Raw genomic sequence first — 15,860 nt, forward strand, 5'->3', positions numbered from 1 at the left:
TTTATTAGTTAAATTCATAAACTGAAATTGTCCAGATATACGTATATAGCCTTGATGATATAAGAACTAATTTCACATCAATCACCCGCTAGTTCAGCGACATCTGGCATATAAAATAACAGTAACTCACGTAGTGTTTAACGCATTGTGATAAATTTTTCGATGTAATTATTTTATACTATTTACACTCGAGACGCGAATGATGGAGGACGTGAACGAATTTAATCACCGGGCCAAAAAACGTATCAAGGAGGTTAAGAAGAAAGCTAGGCCAGGTTAGTAAAAAAATGTAACCTAAAATATCGCTATATCAATAAAAAAAACAAATCTATTTATCCCCTTTTCGGTGCAATTAGAACTTAACACCAAGGAGTCTTGGACCCAACATCGCTATGCTGACGATTTCGAACAGTACTGGGAATTCGAAGACAACTGCCCAAGGATCACTGAATCTCTTTGCTCCATCAGGGAGTTCATTTCAAACTTCGAGCTACCCTCGAAACCCGTCGTTATTCTGGGCTGCCAAGATACATGGCAAGCAAAAAGGAAATGGACCCTCGAGAAACTCGCCAAGAAATATAGGAATCAAAAATTCAAATGTGGGGAGGATAACGAAGGTTATAGCGTCAAAATGAAAATGAAATATTATATACATTATATGCTCAAGACTAAAGATGATAGCCCATTGTATATTTTTGATAGCAATTTTGGTGAAGTAAGTTATAATAAGTATACTTATAATAATATAAGTATATAATAAGTATACACTAAATATGTTTATTTTTTTTTAAATTAATATTTAGCACGAACGTCGTAGAAAACTTTTACTAGACTATGAAGTTCCTATTTATTTTCGAGATGATCTGTTCAAATACACTGGTGAAAACAAGCGTCCACCATATCGTTGGTTTGTAATGGGTCCAGCTCGTTCAGGAACAGGAATTCACATAGACCCCTTAGGAACAAGCGCATGGAACGCGCTTATAACCGGTCATAAACGGTGAGTTAAAACTGTTTTCAAAACAGCAAACCAATAAAAAATTTTATTACCCTAGCTTTTACGCCCACATTCCGGTTTCCATTTCTCTCATTCAAAACCGATCCCTAGCTGATTAGTACAGGTGTTATCTGAAGAAATACAAGAGCCTTTGTTATGACTAAACCAACTATTATTAAAGCTTTTATTATTAAAAGCCTGTGATATGTGATTGAATCATTGAAATGAATAATTCCTTAGAATGTTATCTGAAACAATAAAATTTTATGGGTAATTTTAATAGTTGGCCTTTATAACCAGCTAATATTCCAAAGATGTTTATTAAAAGTAGTTGGCGAAACGTGAGTTATAAATCTTGTTTTGCAAAATTAAAAATCATAACCATTTTTTTTTCCTTAAAAATTAAAATTTAGCCTTATCACATTTTTCAGAACAGTATTAAGTACTGGGAATACGCTGATATGATTTAAATAACCATTGATTAATAATATGCATAAATCGTTGCGGATTTCTTATCGCCAAGTTTAATAAAAAAAATGTGATTCACTTAATTAGGTTATGTTTCATGTTGAAACAATTCCAGAAGGACGATAAACCGCTTCGATTGTCCCTAATTAGCGAAAGCCTCGCGTAACGTATTGCGGCATCTTAAATATTTATGTATCAAGAATGAGATTAGAATCAGCAGAATTAAGTTCTTAATTTCATTATTACAAGATGTATTTAAGCTTAATGTGTCTAAAAAAATAAAATTCTCATTCAAGAATACTAAATACTACTTGAACAAGATTATACAATCAATGAAGATTAGCGAAGACCACATATTACTTAAATAAAACTGCGTACTGCTTGAAGAAGACTAGAGGTTTTTCTAGAAAACTTAATACTGCTTGAAGATGACTAAATACCGCTTCACTACTTGTTTTTTAGAACGAATCATTGAGACAGAGAGGAGCTAGGATGATGGTGGTCTAGATACTATTTGTAAAAACCAAGATTCTGCTTATGGAAGACTATATACCGCTAATATAAGGCTAGATGCTACTTACTGTCGCTTAGACTCTACTATCAGAAGCCTAAATTCTGCTTTTAGAAGTCTAAATTCAGGACGATTGACAATAAAGTAGATACTGCCGAAAACAAAAGTAGTTGATGCTTACAGTTTCCTAGAATCTGCTTGCAGAAGCTTGGATGTTGCTTCTAGAGGTAGAATCCAGGCTTCCAGAATCCAAGCTGCTAGAAGACAAGATTCTGCTTGCAGAAGTCTAAATTTTGGCTGAAAAAGCCGCGATAAAGCATCCAGAAGTTTAGATATTGCTAATAGAAGACTAAATACTGCTTGGAGATGGCTAGAAAATGCTTGCAGAAACCTAAATTCTACTTGATTTTGCTTGCAGAATGGACACTGCCTTAAAAAAGATTATATACTATTCGAAGAAAACTATATACTGCTTGGTCAAGACTAAATTCTCATTGCAGAAGTCTTACTACTGCTTGGAGAAGACTTAATACTGCTTTTTTTGCAGAAATCAGTCTATTTGCAGTAAACTGAGAATGAATGTCCTTCCCAACATGGGTGTACGTAATCCACACTATGATGTGGATGATAAAATGGGGTTTAATAATTAATCATTATCTTTTATTCATTAATTATCTATCTGTTTTTATGAAATTAATTAAAAAAAAAACTAAAAATATTATTTTTTTTCAGTTGGTGTTTATTTCCAACAAATACTCCAAAAGAATTATTAAAAGTAACTGGTATAATGGGAGGTAAACAAAGAGATGAGGCAATAACTTGGTTTAATTTGATTTATCCACAAACGAAAGAACCATCATGGCCGGATGACTGTAAACCAATAGAAATCTTACAAAAACCGGGTGAAACGGTTTTTGTTCCTGGCGGTTGGTGGCACGTCGTTTTAAATTTAGATACGACAATTGCAGTCACTCAAAACTTTTGTAGTCGTACGAATTTCCCGGTTGTTTGGCACAAAACGGCACGTGGGCGTCCGAAACTTTCGCAAAAATGGTTGAAGATGCTGCGGGAAAAAGAGCCACGTTTGGCGATGTTGGCTGATAGAGTTAATTTAGAAGAACCATCGGGGGTGGCTTCAGATAGTTCGAGTAATTCGTCGAGTTCTAGTTCGGACACGGAAAATGGGGGTGGATCGAATTCGGAAAATGATGACAGCGGCCAAGAATCGTTAACGGCGAAAAAGAAAAGGAGGAAATCGGATTCAGATTCCGGTAGAAATCGTAAGGCGGTTCGGAGATACGTAAGTGATGGTGAAAACGTAGTAGGAGATGCTGATTGTGTTCGTTCATAGAGTAACGATTCGGCGATGTCCTGGGTAAACGATCAACGCACCACGTCTGCATCGCCGCAATGCGCTGAAATCAACTCGACCACGGGTTCGTAAGTATCTGGTGTACAAAAAAATTTAAAGATCCTTGTTCCAAGATTTCCTCCCTTATTCCCATATAGTTACCAACGGCCCCTCCTTGAAAACTTTTATATTTTCTTACTTTTGCAAGTGTACATGAGATACAAGAACACCTTTTTTAATATTTATATGGAAAAATTATACATATACATATATTATATATATTTAAAGAAAAATGAAAAGTATTTTAATAATATGAATAGCCTAATTGTTGGCACGCCCAAAAAAGATTTTTTTTTGGCGTGTTTAGGGAAAAAATTAATTTTATTTGATCGTTTGTTATCCATTTATTATTATTATCTACTATTGATTACTTAATTAATTTGGTTGTTAGATTTTTTGTTTGTTATTGGCCCCTTTTGTCCCGCTCACAACTCTTCCACTAACACCTCATCACATATTCGCATCCTTCCCTCCCTTAGACAAATTTTCTTTTATATAATGTGATCTACGATAGTGCCTAAATTTGTACGAAAAATAAAAAGAATCGTATCCTATAGTTGACAAGACTTACAGTCGCGTAATAGATTTCGGGCGGCAGTATCCCGTTGTTGTGCCAATCTGGACCATTTTTTTTTTTTAGATAAATCTTATTAATTTTATTTTGGTCCCATCGTGTTAACCGCCGCCCGAAGCCTGTTCGCTATCAAGCAGGGATAACTTAATTTTCAATCAATAAAAAGTATTATATTATTTAAGCTAGGAACTAAGGATAGGAGGAAAACGAAAGGAAAATTAACCACATATATGTGTGCCTTTTTGCCTTCGTAGAACTTTATAAAATAAAACTGTATAAACAAAAATTATTGCTTTTTTCTTTCATCCCAACCTTGAATACTTAGTTTAATTTAATGGTAATAATAATAAATAGTTTGATAATAATAGTTAATAGTATTAGTAATAGGTAATTGATTAAATAATAGTTTGATTTAATGTCTTGGACAGTAAAACTCACTTCGCCGAGGTCGCTTGCGGGCGAGGCGCTAGAATCTTCCAAAACTGACGATTTCGTGTTAATATATGAAGTCCCGCGCCTCGTCCGCAAGCGACCTCGACGATGTTCGATATCATTCACTTAATGTCTTGGAAGTAAACCAAGCACAAGGCAGTAGCTTCTAAAGATAAATAAATTAAAGTGTTATGTGCTTGATGAGTTAATGATATCATACAGTTGCTCACAAAATTGAGTATACAGGAGAATGGAAGATAGATAATTGTGAATATTTCAAATAATTATTAATTTATTTTAAAGTTTGTGATATATATATATATATAATATATATATATATATATATATATTAACAGCAATCTTATTAACTAATTTGAATACAAAATAATCCAGTTTTCCAAATAAAATAATCACAATATTAATAATAATGACAAATGATACGAAATGCACGTGACAAAATTGAGTGTACAGTAAAGGAAAAGTGAATAAGTTTAGGTGGGTATTATGTTTTAATACGCTGTAGGCCCTCCATTGGCGTCAATTATCGCCTGCATTCGCAGTGACATTGAATCCACTAACTTTTTGGTGTAGTTTGGCGAGATTCTATCCCAAATTTTACAAATTTCATTTCTCAATTCGCTTTTGTTTCAGCAGTTGCTATTTTTTAACTGAAATTTAACTTCTCCCCACAAATGTTCAATGGGGTTCACATATCAGGTTCACGATCAGGAGACTGTGGTGGTGTTTTCAGTTGTTTTGATATGTTATATAATAACCATTGTTTCACAAGGTATGACGTATGTTTTGGATCATTATCTTGTTGGAACCAGAACACAGTCGGAAGGTTAAGTTTTTGAGAGCTTTGACGTAATTTGCGTTTTAAAATATCCAAATAACTAAATTTTATCATATTTGCCTCAATAAACTCCATAGTTCCGACGCCGCTGGCTGCCATTGATCCCCACAACGTTACTGAACCATCCCCATGTTTTATTGGTGACGTTATGTTAATGTTAGTAAAGTGGTAACACAGTAATTCGAGGTATACACTAAAAATAATTGATTATTATTATAAATTCTTTTTTCGTAGTGAATTTCGTATCACTTACTGTGGGGATATGCTGTGCGGGTCCGTGGCAGCCAGCGTTGGAACTGTAGTTTATTGAGGGAAATATGATAAAATTTTGTTATTATTTAGATATTTTAAATCGTAATTTACGTCAAAGTTCTTAAAGAGTCAACCTTCCGACTGTGTACTGGTTCCAACAAGATGATAATCCCGATGATACATTATACCTTATGAAGAAATGGTTATTATACAATACTTCAAAACAACTAAAAACACTACCACAGTCTCCGGATATGAATCCTATTGAACATTTATGGAGAAAAGTCAGGTTTCAGTTAAAAAACAGCAAGTGTCGAAACAAAAGCGAATTAAATTTGTAAAATTTGAGATAGAATCTCGCCAAACTAAACTAAAAAGACAATTGATGCCAATGGAGGGCTTACAACTTATCAAAACATAATACTGAACTAACTTATTCACTTTGCCTTAACTTTATACTCAATTTTGTGGCGTGAATTTCGTGTCATTTTTTATTATTGTTAATATTGTTATTATTTTATTTGGAAAAATGGATTATTTTGAATTCAAATTAGTTAATAAGATTGTTATTAATACATATACAGGGTGATTCGCATAAGAACCGACACAGAGCAGGGACATGTAGAAGACAATAAATTAAGATGATTTAACGCAACTTATCTCTATACGAAGTTGTACCCCTGAGGAGTTATAGGCCTTCAAAGTTAGGTCTTAAATTTTTAAAACATTGAATATCTTCGTAATACATTAAGCTAGAAAAACCAAATTTGGCATACATTATGAGTGTACCGAGGGTATTGATTAGTAGCAAGTTGAAACCAATTGAGGCATTTCAAAGGGTTGATTAGGGATGATAGTAAAATTTAATTAATTAATTTAATTTAATCAGCCCTAAATTTTGACTGATTTTTTTAACCTTTTGGTGGATTTAATACATTATTACCTCATTTCATGTGGAATGTAATTCTAAAACTTTTTTTACTCTTATTATTTTTTAAAAGACATTGTCGTTTTCATAAAAAACTCAAATAACTAAAGACACGTATTTCGTTAATGCTACCTAAAATCATCGAAAATTCAGTAGTCGGCTGTGAAATTGACAAATAGGTTATAAAACCTTGTCGTCAATTAACTTTATAACCTATTTGTGAAGTTTGACGTACAATTTCATAGCCGACTACTGAATTTTCGCTTATTTTAAGTAACATTACGAAATACATGTCTTTAGTTATTTAAGTTTTTTACGAAAACGACAAAATTTTTTTAAAAAAATAATAAGAGTAGGAAAAGTTTTAGAATTAAATTCCACATGAAATGAAGTAGTAATGTATTAAATCCGCCAAAAGGTTAAAAAAATCAGTCAAAATTTAGGGTATCATCACCCTTAATCAACCCTTTGAAATGCCTCAATTGAGTTCAATTTGCTATCAATTAATACCCGTGGTACACTCAAAACGTATACCAAATCAGGTTTTTCTAGCTTAATGTATTACGAAGATATTGAACTTTTTAATAATTTAAGACCCAACTTTGAAGGCCTATAACTCCTCAGGTGTACAACTTAGTATAGAGGTAAGTTACGTTAAATCATCTTAATTTATTGTCCTCTACATGTCCCTGCTCTGTGTCGGTTCTTATGTGAATCACCCTGTATATCACAAACTTTAACCCTTTGTGACCCGACGGTACTTTAAAGTACCAGTACGTTTTTTATACATATCATTTTAAAGAGAAAGCTTTGAGCTTTAATTTAGAACAAGTTTCATTCCTTAATTTCAATAAATACGGCTTCCAGGAATTTTTAAATTAGCATTTTTTTGACACTTTTCGTTTATACGAAAATGTAAGTTTTGTTTCAACATTTTTTTTCTCAATATTTTTCCAATCCAACTCAACAATTATTATACATCATTTTAAAGAGAAAGCTTTGAGCTTTAATTTAGAACAAGTCTCATTCCTTAATTTCAATAAATACGGCTTCCAGGAATTTTTAAATTAGCTTCTTTTTTGACAGTTTTAGGTTATACGAAAATGTAAGTTTTGTTTCAACATTTTTTTTTCTTAATATTTTTCCGAGCCAACCCAACGATTATTATAGATCATTTTAAAAAGAAAGCTTTGAACTTTAATTTAGAACAAATCTCATTCTTTATTTCAATAAATACGGCTTTCAGGAATTTTTAAATTAGCATATTTTTTGACTTTTCGGTTATACGAAAATGTAAGTTTTGTTTCAACATCTCTTTTCTCAATATTTTTCCAATCCAACCCAACAATTATTATACATCATTTTAAAGAAAAAGTTTTGAGCTTTAATTTAGAACAAGTCTTATTCCTTAATTTCAATAAATACGGCTTCCAGTAATTTTTAAATTAGCAACTTTTTTCACACTTTTAGGTTATACAAAAATGTAAGTTTTGTTTTCATTTTTTTTTTTTAATATTTTTCCAAGCCAACCCAACGATTATTATACATCGATTTAAACAGAAAGCTTTAAGCGTCAATTTAAAATAAGTTTCATTTCTTAATTTGAATAAACACGGCTTCCAGAAAATTTTGAATTAGCATCTTTTTGACACTTACATTATGCGAAAATGTTGGTTTTTGCTCAATATGTTTTTTCTCAATATTCTATCAGATTTTTTCGTCGTTCTGTAGCTACAGGACTGATAAATAAACATTCAAATTTACTGCGTCCACGAAAATGTCGTAGCGCAGAAAGAGGAAGTTGTGAAAATTGTTCTGCCAAAGCTAGACCCCACTCAAAATGTACTGCGTGCAATGTTTACTTAGGTTGTAATGAAAAAAGAACTGTTTTTCTGAATATCATAATGTGATTTAGCTAAAGCAAGTGTTACTTATTTTCTAACGTAATAAAAAACGTTATATTTTTATATATTAGTAATGAAAGTTTTTCACAAAGTTTCAAAATTTTTAACTTCTTGGGACACAAAGGGTTAAAATAAATTAATAATTATTTGAAATTTTCACAATTATCTATCTTCCATTCCGCTGTATACTCAATTTTGTGAGCAACTGTATATTATCACGAGATCGTCAGTTTTCTAGAAGATTCTAGCAAAGATTCAAATGAGGAAAAACGGTTTTTTTATTAGCATTCGTAGTATATAGTGGAACGTGGCGCCACCATTATTATTAATAATAAAATAAAATTTAAAAATATTATGAAGTTTAATTATAAAAGAAATATACAACTTAATTGTATAAAGTTGTATCACAGCAATACATAAAAAGAAAATCATTAATAGGGAGAAATCTGTCAACGTAGAAACCCTATATTACCGGCTTATTTGTTAGTATTGTAACGGACCGTTAAAATTTTGTTCCAGAGCGCGCGTAAAGTACTTCTGCTTGCTTCTGCTCACTTCTGCTACTTTCGTCCTCAACATAAACAGAACGGAACGTAAATATTTACATTCCTAGCGTTCAGCTTAACATTGACGAAGAAATTGTAAATGTGGTTCAAATGGACACCTATTTGAACACGGTTAACTTTGAGGACGACGACGACGTTCCGCAGAATCGCACTAAAGATTCGCAGAAAAAGCAGCGGTACCAAGATGATGAAAGGAGACTGATGGCTGGTTTTTCTGCTTTGGATGGTTCTCCCGTTAACGGGTACAATTGGCAAGCGAAACAATCTACAATGGCTGATCGTTTAGGTATACTTTTATTTAATACTTTGATGTCTGATGTGACTTTTATTGTTGGGGTTCAACGAGAAAGGATTCCAGCTCATAAATTTATACTATCTATAAGCAGTTCGGTGTTTGAAGCTATGTTCTATAGTAACTTATCGAATGAAGCGAAAGATATCGAGCTTCCAGATGTTGAACCCGTTGCTTTTAAAAACTTATTAAAACATATTTATTTAGACAATGCCTTCATTGGGCCAGAGAACGTTATGACAACTTTGTACACTGCCAAGAAGTATTCGTTACCAAAATTAGAAAAGCATTGTGTTGAGTTTTTAGAATGTAACTTATGTAGCGAGAACGCCTTTTTATTACTATCTCAAGCTCGATTATTTGATGAATCACAATTAGTTTTAAATTGTCTCGATGTGATTGATAAGAAAACGCAAGATTCGCTTGATTCGGAAGGCTTCTTAGACATAGATTTTGACACTTTACTGTGTGTACTGCAAAGAGATACGCTTAGAATCCGAGAGATTCGTTTGTACGAAGCCGTAAAACGTTGGGCTGACGCACAATGTCGTAGAAAAAATTTAGAAATAACCAATGAAAATCGCAACGCAATTTTAGGACCATGCATTAATCTTCTAAGATATCCCTTAATGAGTGTTGAAGAATTCGCATCCGGTCCGGCACAAAGTGGATTTTTAACAGATGCTCAAATCGTCCAATTATTTTTATACTTTACTTTAAATCCAAAACCAGCGACGGAATTCTCAGAAACCCCTAGATGTTGTATGATGGGACGCGAATGCGTTGCCAACAGATTTGTTGATGTGGAGAGCCGATGGGGTTACAACGGAACCAGCGATAGAATCCGGTTTCAAGTTGATAAAAGAATTTTCATTGCCGGATTAGGTTTGTATGGTTCCGTTCATGGACCATCAGAATATGATGTCACCATACAAATTCTTCATACGCATACCGCTAAAGTAGTTGGATTTAATAAAACTAAATTCAATTCGGATGGATCTAGTCGCACATTTCGAGTCATGTTCAAAGAACCAGTTGAGATTATGCCTAATACTAGTTATATCGCGATAGCTACGTTGAAAGTAAGTTTTTTTATTTCAAAAAAGATGTATTTGCTATTATTATTTTTTGTTTAAGGGAAATGATTCTTATTATGGCACAAAAGGATTAAGAAAAGTGATATTACAATGTAGTAAAGGTGAAAGAGTTGTTTTTCAATTTTCCTATGCCGCGGGAAATAATAATGGTTCATCTGTTGAAGATGGACAAATTCCAGAGTTTATTTTTTATACATAAATTGTGATGGTAAATTTATGTCGTATTATTTTAACCATATCGCTGGATGTTTTGGTATTAAACTACACTTGCATGAATCAAAAGTATTTATATTTAATAGCAATATATTTAAGGTTATTGTATTACAATAGTTTTCCTCTAAATCATGGGATGTAAAAAAAAGCAATAATTTTTGTTTATACAGTTTTATTTTATAAAGTTCTACAAGGCACACATATATGTGATTAATTTTCCTTTCATTTTCCTCCTATTCTTATTTATACGGTGTTTTGATATTGTGTGCACTGCAGAGGATAAACTAAATATTCAAAATGTTAAAAGAAATGATATCATCTCATATTGTCGAGATCGCTTAAAATTGATATCATAGCTTCTAAATTCAAAATATCATTGAGTTTAGGTTTGTATTTGTGATGTATATGTTTGTATGTTGAATGGGTAATTTTGTGCCTCGCCCGCAAGCGACGATGATATCATTGAGAAGTAAACCAAGCACATAACATTTTAATTTATTCTCACCCCGCCGAGGTCGCTTGCGGGCGAGGCGCTGGAGCTGATACGTCATAAATACAAACCTCTACTCAATGAAATTTTGCATTTAGAAGCTATGATATACTAGATATACTATATTAGAAGCTATGACTTACCAATGAGCTTTAGCACCAATGCCCTATTGTACGCAGATGATCTGAAGTTGTTTACTACTATTGGTAGTGAACAGGATTGCATTTCACTTCAGTTGGACTTAAATAAACTCTATTCGTGGTGTACTACTAATAGATTGATTCTGAATACTTCCAAATGTCAGGTAATGATATATAGCCAGAAACGTAACACCATCAATTTTGATTATGAACTTGGGACTGACTGCCTATCGCGCATTTCTGTGGTGAGGGATCTCGGTGTATGGTTCGACACTGGTTTGTCTTTCATTGTACATGTTGACAAGACGTCGACGAACGCCCTCAGAACACTTGGATTTATAACGAGAAATAGTTTGGAATTTGCTCATATAAACACAATAATAAAACTCTACTTTACACTCGTAAGAAGCAAACTTGAATATTGCTGTATTGTTCACCACCATCGAGAGGGTACAACGTAAATTTGTTAGATTCATGCATTTCCTGGACTTTGGTCATTATCCGCCTCGAGGGGAATTGAACTATCCCTATCTCTCACATCGTTATAGACTCCAGAGCCTTGAAGACAGAAGGAAGTGTATGTCAGCAAGATTTGTTCGGGATGTGATGTCGGGTGTGGTGGTTGCATCGGGTGTTTTGTCGCAATTGAATATAAAAGTTCCGAGGTTTGGTGCTCGTGACTTTAATGTTTTTACTACTAATCGCGGTCACACAAATATTGGACTAAATTCCCCATTCAACAAATTAATGCGAGCTGCTAATACGACCGAATGTGTATCATTCTTCGATGTTTAACTTAGCAGTTTGTTAAATTGTTGTTATTTGATTTTTCATTGAATATGTTTTCTTTCTTTTTCTTTTTATTTGTATTTATTTACTTCTTATTATGTCAATTAATGTACGTTCTTAGGCTTAATTATGTTGTTTATAATATTATCTCTCTTTTTGGAAAACAAATTTCTGTTGGGATAATAAAGTTATTATTATTATTATTATTATATCAATTCCACTGCCTCGCCCGCAAGCGACCTCGGCAATATGAGATGATACCGTTTCTTTTAATGTCTTGGTCCGTAAACCTCACTTCGCCGAGGATTCTTGCGGGCGAGGCGCTAGAATCTTCTAAAACTGACGATTTCGTGTTAATATATGAAGTCTCGCGCCTCGCCTGTAAGCGACCTCGGCGACGTTCGATGATATCATTAACTTGATGTCTTGGAAGTAACCTAAGCATATAACACTTTAATTTATTCTCATCCCGCCGAGGTCGACACATCATAAATACAAACCTTAACTCAATGAAATTTTGCATTTTGAAGCTACAATATCAATTCCACTGCCTTGCCCGCAAGCGACCTCGGCAATATGAGATGATATCGTTTCCTTTAATGTCTTGGAAAGTAAACCTCACAAAATATCATTGAGTTTAGGTTAGGATTTATGATGTATCAGCTCCAGCGCCTCGCCCGCAAGCGACCTCGGCGAAGTGAGAGTAAATTCACATGTTGTATGTTCGGTTTGCTTTCCAAGATATCAAATGAACAATATATATGATATCGCCGAAGTTGCTTGCGGGCGAGGCGCTATATATAAATTATATAAACATAAAGCTAATGTTAACAATCGGTTCTAGCGCCTCGGCGCAATGAGGATGAACGATTTCTCATTCAAGTGTTGCACGTTTGGTTTACTTTCCAAGAACGATATCTTCGAACATCGCCGAGGTCGCTTGCGGGCGAGGCGCTGGAGCTGACACATCATAAATACAAACCTCAACTCAATGAAATTTTGCATTTAGAAGCTACGAATCAATTCCACTGCCTCGGCCGCAAGCGACCTCGGCAATATGAGATGATATCGTTTCCTTTAATGTCTTTGAAAGTAAACCTCACAAAATATCATTAAGTTTACGTTAGGATTTATGATGTATCAGCTCCAGCGCCTCGCCCGCAAGCGACCTCGGCGAAGTGAGAGTAAATTAACATGTTGTATGTTCGGTTTGCTTTCCAAGGTATCAAATGAACAATATATATGATATCGCCGAGGTTGCTTGCGGGCGAGGCGCTGTATATAAATTATATAAACATAAAGCTAATGTTAACAATCGGTTCTAGCGCCTCGGCGCAATGAGGATGAACGATTTCTCATTCAAGTGTTGCACGTTTGGTTTACTTTCCAAGAACGATATCTTCGAACATCGCCGAGGTCGCTTGCGGGGGAGGCGCTGGAGCTGACACATCATAAATACAAACCTCAACTCAATGAAATTTCGCATTTAGAAACTACGATATCAATTCCACTGCCTCGCCCGCAAGCGACCTCGGCAATATGAGATGATATCGTTTCCTTTAATGTCTTTGAAAGTAAACCTCACAAAATATCATTGAGTTTACGTTAGGATTTATGATGTATCAGCTCCAGCGCCTCGCCCGCAAGCGACCTCGGCGAAGTGAGAGTAAATTCACATGTTGTATGTTCGGTTTGCTTTCCAAGATATCAAATGAACAATATATATGATATCGCCGAGGTTGCTTGCGGGCGAGGCGCTGTATATAAATTATATAAACATAAAGCTAATGTTAACAATCGGTTCTAGCGCCTCGGCGCAATGAGGATGAACGATTTCTCATTCAAGTGTTGCACGTTTGGTTCACTTTCCAAGAACGATATCTTCGAACATCGCCGAGGTCGCTTGCGGGCGAGGCGCTGGAGCTGACACATCATAAATACAAACCTCAACTCAATGAAATTTTGCATTTAGAAGCTACGAATCAATTCCACTGCCTCGCCCGCAAGCGACCTCGGCAATATGAGATGATATCGTTTCCTTTAATGTCTTTGAAAGTAAACCTCACAAAATATCATTAAGTTTACGTTAGGATTTATGATGTAACAGCTCCAGCGCCTCGCCCGCAAGCGACCTCGGCGAAGTGAGAGTAAATTAACATGTTGTATGTTCGGTTTGCTTTCCAAGATATCAAATGAACAATATATATGATATCGCCGAGGTTGCTTGCGGGCGAGGCGCTGTATATAAATTATATAAACATAAAGCTAATGTCAGCAATCGGTTCTAGCGCCTCGCCCTCAAGCGACCTCGGCGGAATGAGGATGAACGATTTCTCACGTTTGGTTTACTTTCCAAGAACGATATCTTTGAACACCGCCGAGGTCGCTTGCGGGCGAGGCGCTGGAGCTGGTACATCATAAATACAAACCTCGAGTATTTCTTATTGTGATTCTTCTCGTGATTTTTTTACAACATTAATTAATTATAAATAAATTAGAAGAGTTTTAAACGAATCGTAATTAATCGATTAAATTAGATTATGATAAATCAACCACGAGTTTGTAATGATCTGGCAACAAAGCCAAATAATATAACAATGTATCCCCAGAGAAAAAATAAAGAGTCACATAATCCCGAGAAATAAAACTGTTATAGAATGGTAACCTTTGCTAAAAATAAGAAAAATTCCAGATTTGCGTAAATAATGGCTAATTTTAAAACATAGTTGAAGGTCTTTTCGTAAAAAACACTTTTCCTACCAAAAATTTTTAAGATGAGAATTTAATTTAAACAGAATTTATTAATATTATTTAATTAATTTTATTGTAACTAAATTATAGTTAATCTAAACTTAATTTTTATCGAGTTTTTCACGAATTCTTATTGAAATTGCGTCGTTCCGATCATCTTTTTGGCACCGTTTCAAGGCGCTATTTTTGAAACTGCGTGCGTTAATGTCAATAGTTGTTCGGATTGTTGCACCTCGACGTTATGGCGTAAAATTAGTGATGTTACTCATTCATTTTCATTAAGACATGTGGATTAGATCGTAGCGTCTTAGTCTTGTCAGGGTGTTGTTGAGAAGATGTGGCGCGATAGTGTTTATAGTGTAAGAAAAGTTTCGAAACATTTTTGATTTTTAAAACATTTTTGTTTGTGATGATTTAGGGCACGTTGAGACCAGCATCTCAAACGGTCATCACTGGGAAATACTTAAATGATCTCGTGGATACTTTAACATGTACTGTTCGATCAAACCCGATAACGAGTGTTTCCAATATCCATTCGGTTAATAAAATCGATAAGGGTCTTTATTTGGGTGATAAGTGAGTATGATTTTTTTTTAATTTTAAATCAAATTTTTTGTGTTGTGTGTATGATTAGATATGCAGCGAAAGATAGGAAATTCTTGGTGAATAATGGTTTTACGCACGTGTTAAATTGCGCGGAAGGAGCCGACGAATATCAAGTGAATACAAATGAGATGTATTACAAACATTTTGGAATTAAGTATATGGGAATACCCGGGCACGATAGGCCGTCTTGGGACATATCTGTGTATTTTGAAAGGGCTGCTCGTTTTATAGAAAGCGCAATCGCTTCGGGGGGGAGGGTTCTCGTGCATTGTGTTGTAGGCATCTCTCGTTCTGCCACAATTGTGATTGCTTACATGATGATTTGCAAGCAAATGGATGCTGCGACCGCTTTGAATTATGTTTTTAATCAAAGAAGGGTTTGGCCTAACGCTGGGTTTTTGCACCACCTCGCGCAGTTAAATAATGTCTTATTTAGGCGGAAATCGTTAGCTTTAACTAAAGTTTATTATTAAGTTTGATACAAAATAAATTTATTTTTTAAGCGATGTGATTTTATTGCGCCCCAAATTTAAATGAGGACAATATCAAGACGTTCTTAGTCGACCTAAATTTCAACTTAAGA

General features: G+C 34.4%; 3 protein-coding genes across 3 annotated transcripts; all 3 read left to right on the forward strand.

The window, feature by feature from the left end:
* The first annotated feature begins 92 nt into the window (after positions 1-92).
* On the forward strand, positions 93-4,247 carry LOC111425290 (Bifunctional arginine demethylase and lysyl-hydroxylase PSR). The gene is made up of 5 exons (XM_023059229.2): positions 93-275; positions 357-715; positions 804-1,000; positions 2,709-3,276; positions 3,328-4,247. Exons 1-5 carry the CDS (start codon positions 200-202, stop codon positions 3,418-3,420), a joined length of 1,293 nt encoding a protein of 430 aa, XP_022914997.1. The 5' UTR covers positions 93-199; the 3' UTR covers positions 3,421-4,247.
* Positions 4,248-8,834: 4,587 nt separating this feature from the next.
* Positions 8,835-10,702, forward strand: LOC111425301 (BTB/POZ domain-containing protein 2-like). Its single transcript, XM_023059245.2, has 2 exons — positions 8,835-10,273; positions 10,329-10,702. The coding sequence occupies exons 1-2, from the start codon at positions 8,990-8,992 to the stop codon at positions 10,485-10,487; spliced, it is 1,443 nt and encodes a 480-aa protein (XP_022915013.2). The 5' UTR covers positions 8,835-8,989; the 3' UTR covers positions 10,488-10,702.
* A 4,168-nt stretch (positions 10,703-14,870) lies between these two features.
* LOC111425300 (dual specificity protein phosphatase 3) lies at positions 14,871-15,780 on the forward strand. The gene is made up of 3 exons (XM_023059244.2): positions 14,871-15,030; positions 15,090-15,247; positions 15,306-15,780. The coding sequence occupies exons 1-3, from the start codon at positions 15,007-15,009 to the stop codon at positions 15,748-15,750; spliced, it is 627 nt and encodes a 208-aa protein (XP_022915012.1). The 5' UTR covers positions 14,871-15,006; the 3' UTR covers positions 15,751-15,780.
* The last annotated feature ends 80 nt before the right edge of the window (positions 15,781-15,860 follow it).

Source organism: Onthophagus taurus, chromosome 8 (genome assembly GCF_036711975.1).
Source record: "Onthophagus taurus isolate NC chromosome 8, IU_Otau_3.0, whole genome shotgun sequence".
Classification (NCBI taxonomy): domain Eukaryota; kingdom Metazoa; phylum Arthropoda; class Insecta; order Coleoptera; family Scarabaeidae; genus Onthophagus; species Onthophagus taurus.

Coding starts and splice junctions, on each gene's coding strand:
- LOC111425290 (XM_023059229.2), top strand. CDS start 200: ATGATGGAGGACGTGAACGAATTTAATCACCGGGCCAAAAAACGTATC. Junction 716..803: donor TTGATAGCAATTTTGGTGAA/GTAAGTTATAAT, acceptor ATTAATATTTAG/CACGAACGTCGTAGAAAACT. Junction 1,001..2,708: donor CTTATAACCGGTCATAAACG/GTGAGTTAAAAC, acceptor ATTTTTTTTCAG/TTGGTGTTTATTTCCAACAA.
- LOC111425301 (XM_023059245.2), top strand. CDS start 8,990: ATGGACACCTATTTGAACACGGTTAACTTTGAGGACGACGACGACGTT. Junction 10,274..10,328: donor TCGCGATAGCTACGTTGAAA/GTAAGTTTTTTT, acceptor TTTTTGTTTAAG/GGAAATGATTCTTATTATGG.
- LOC111425300 (XM_023059244.2), top strand. CDS start 15,007: ATGTGGCGCGATAGTGTTTATAGT. Junction 15,031..15,089: donor GGCGCGATAGTGTTTATAGT/GTAAGAAAAGTT, acceptor GTGATGATTTAG/GGCACGTTGAGACCAGCATC. Junction 15,248..15,305: donor GGTCTTTATTTGGGTGATAA/GTGAGTATGATT, acceptor GTGTATGATTAG/ATATGCAGCGAAAGATAGGA.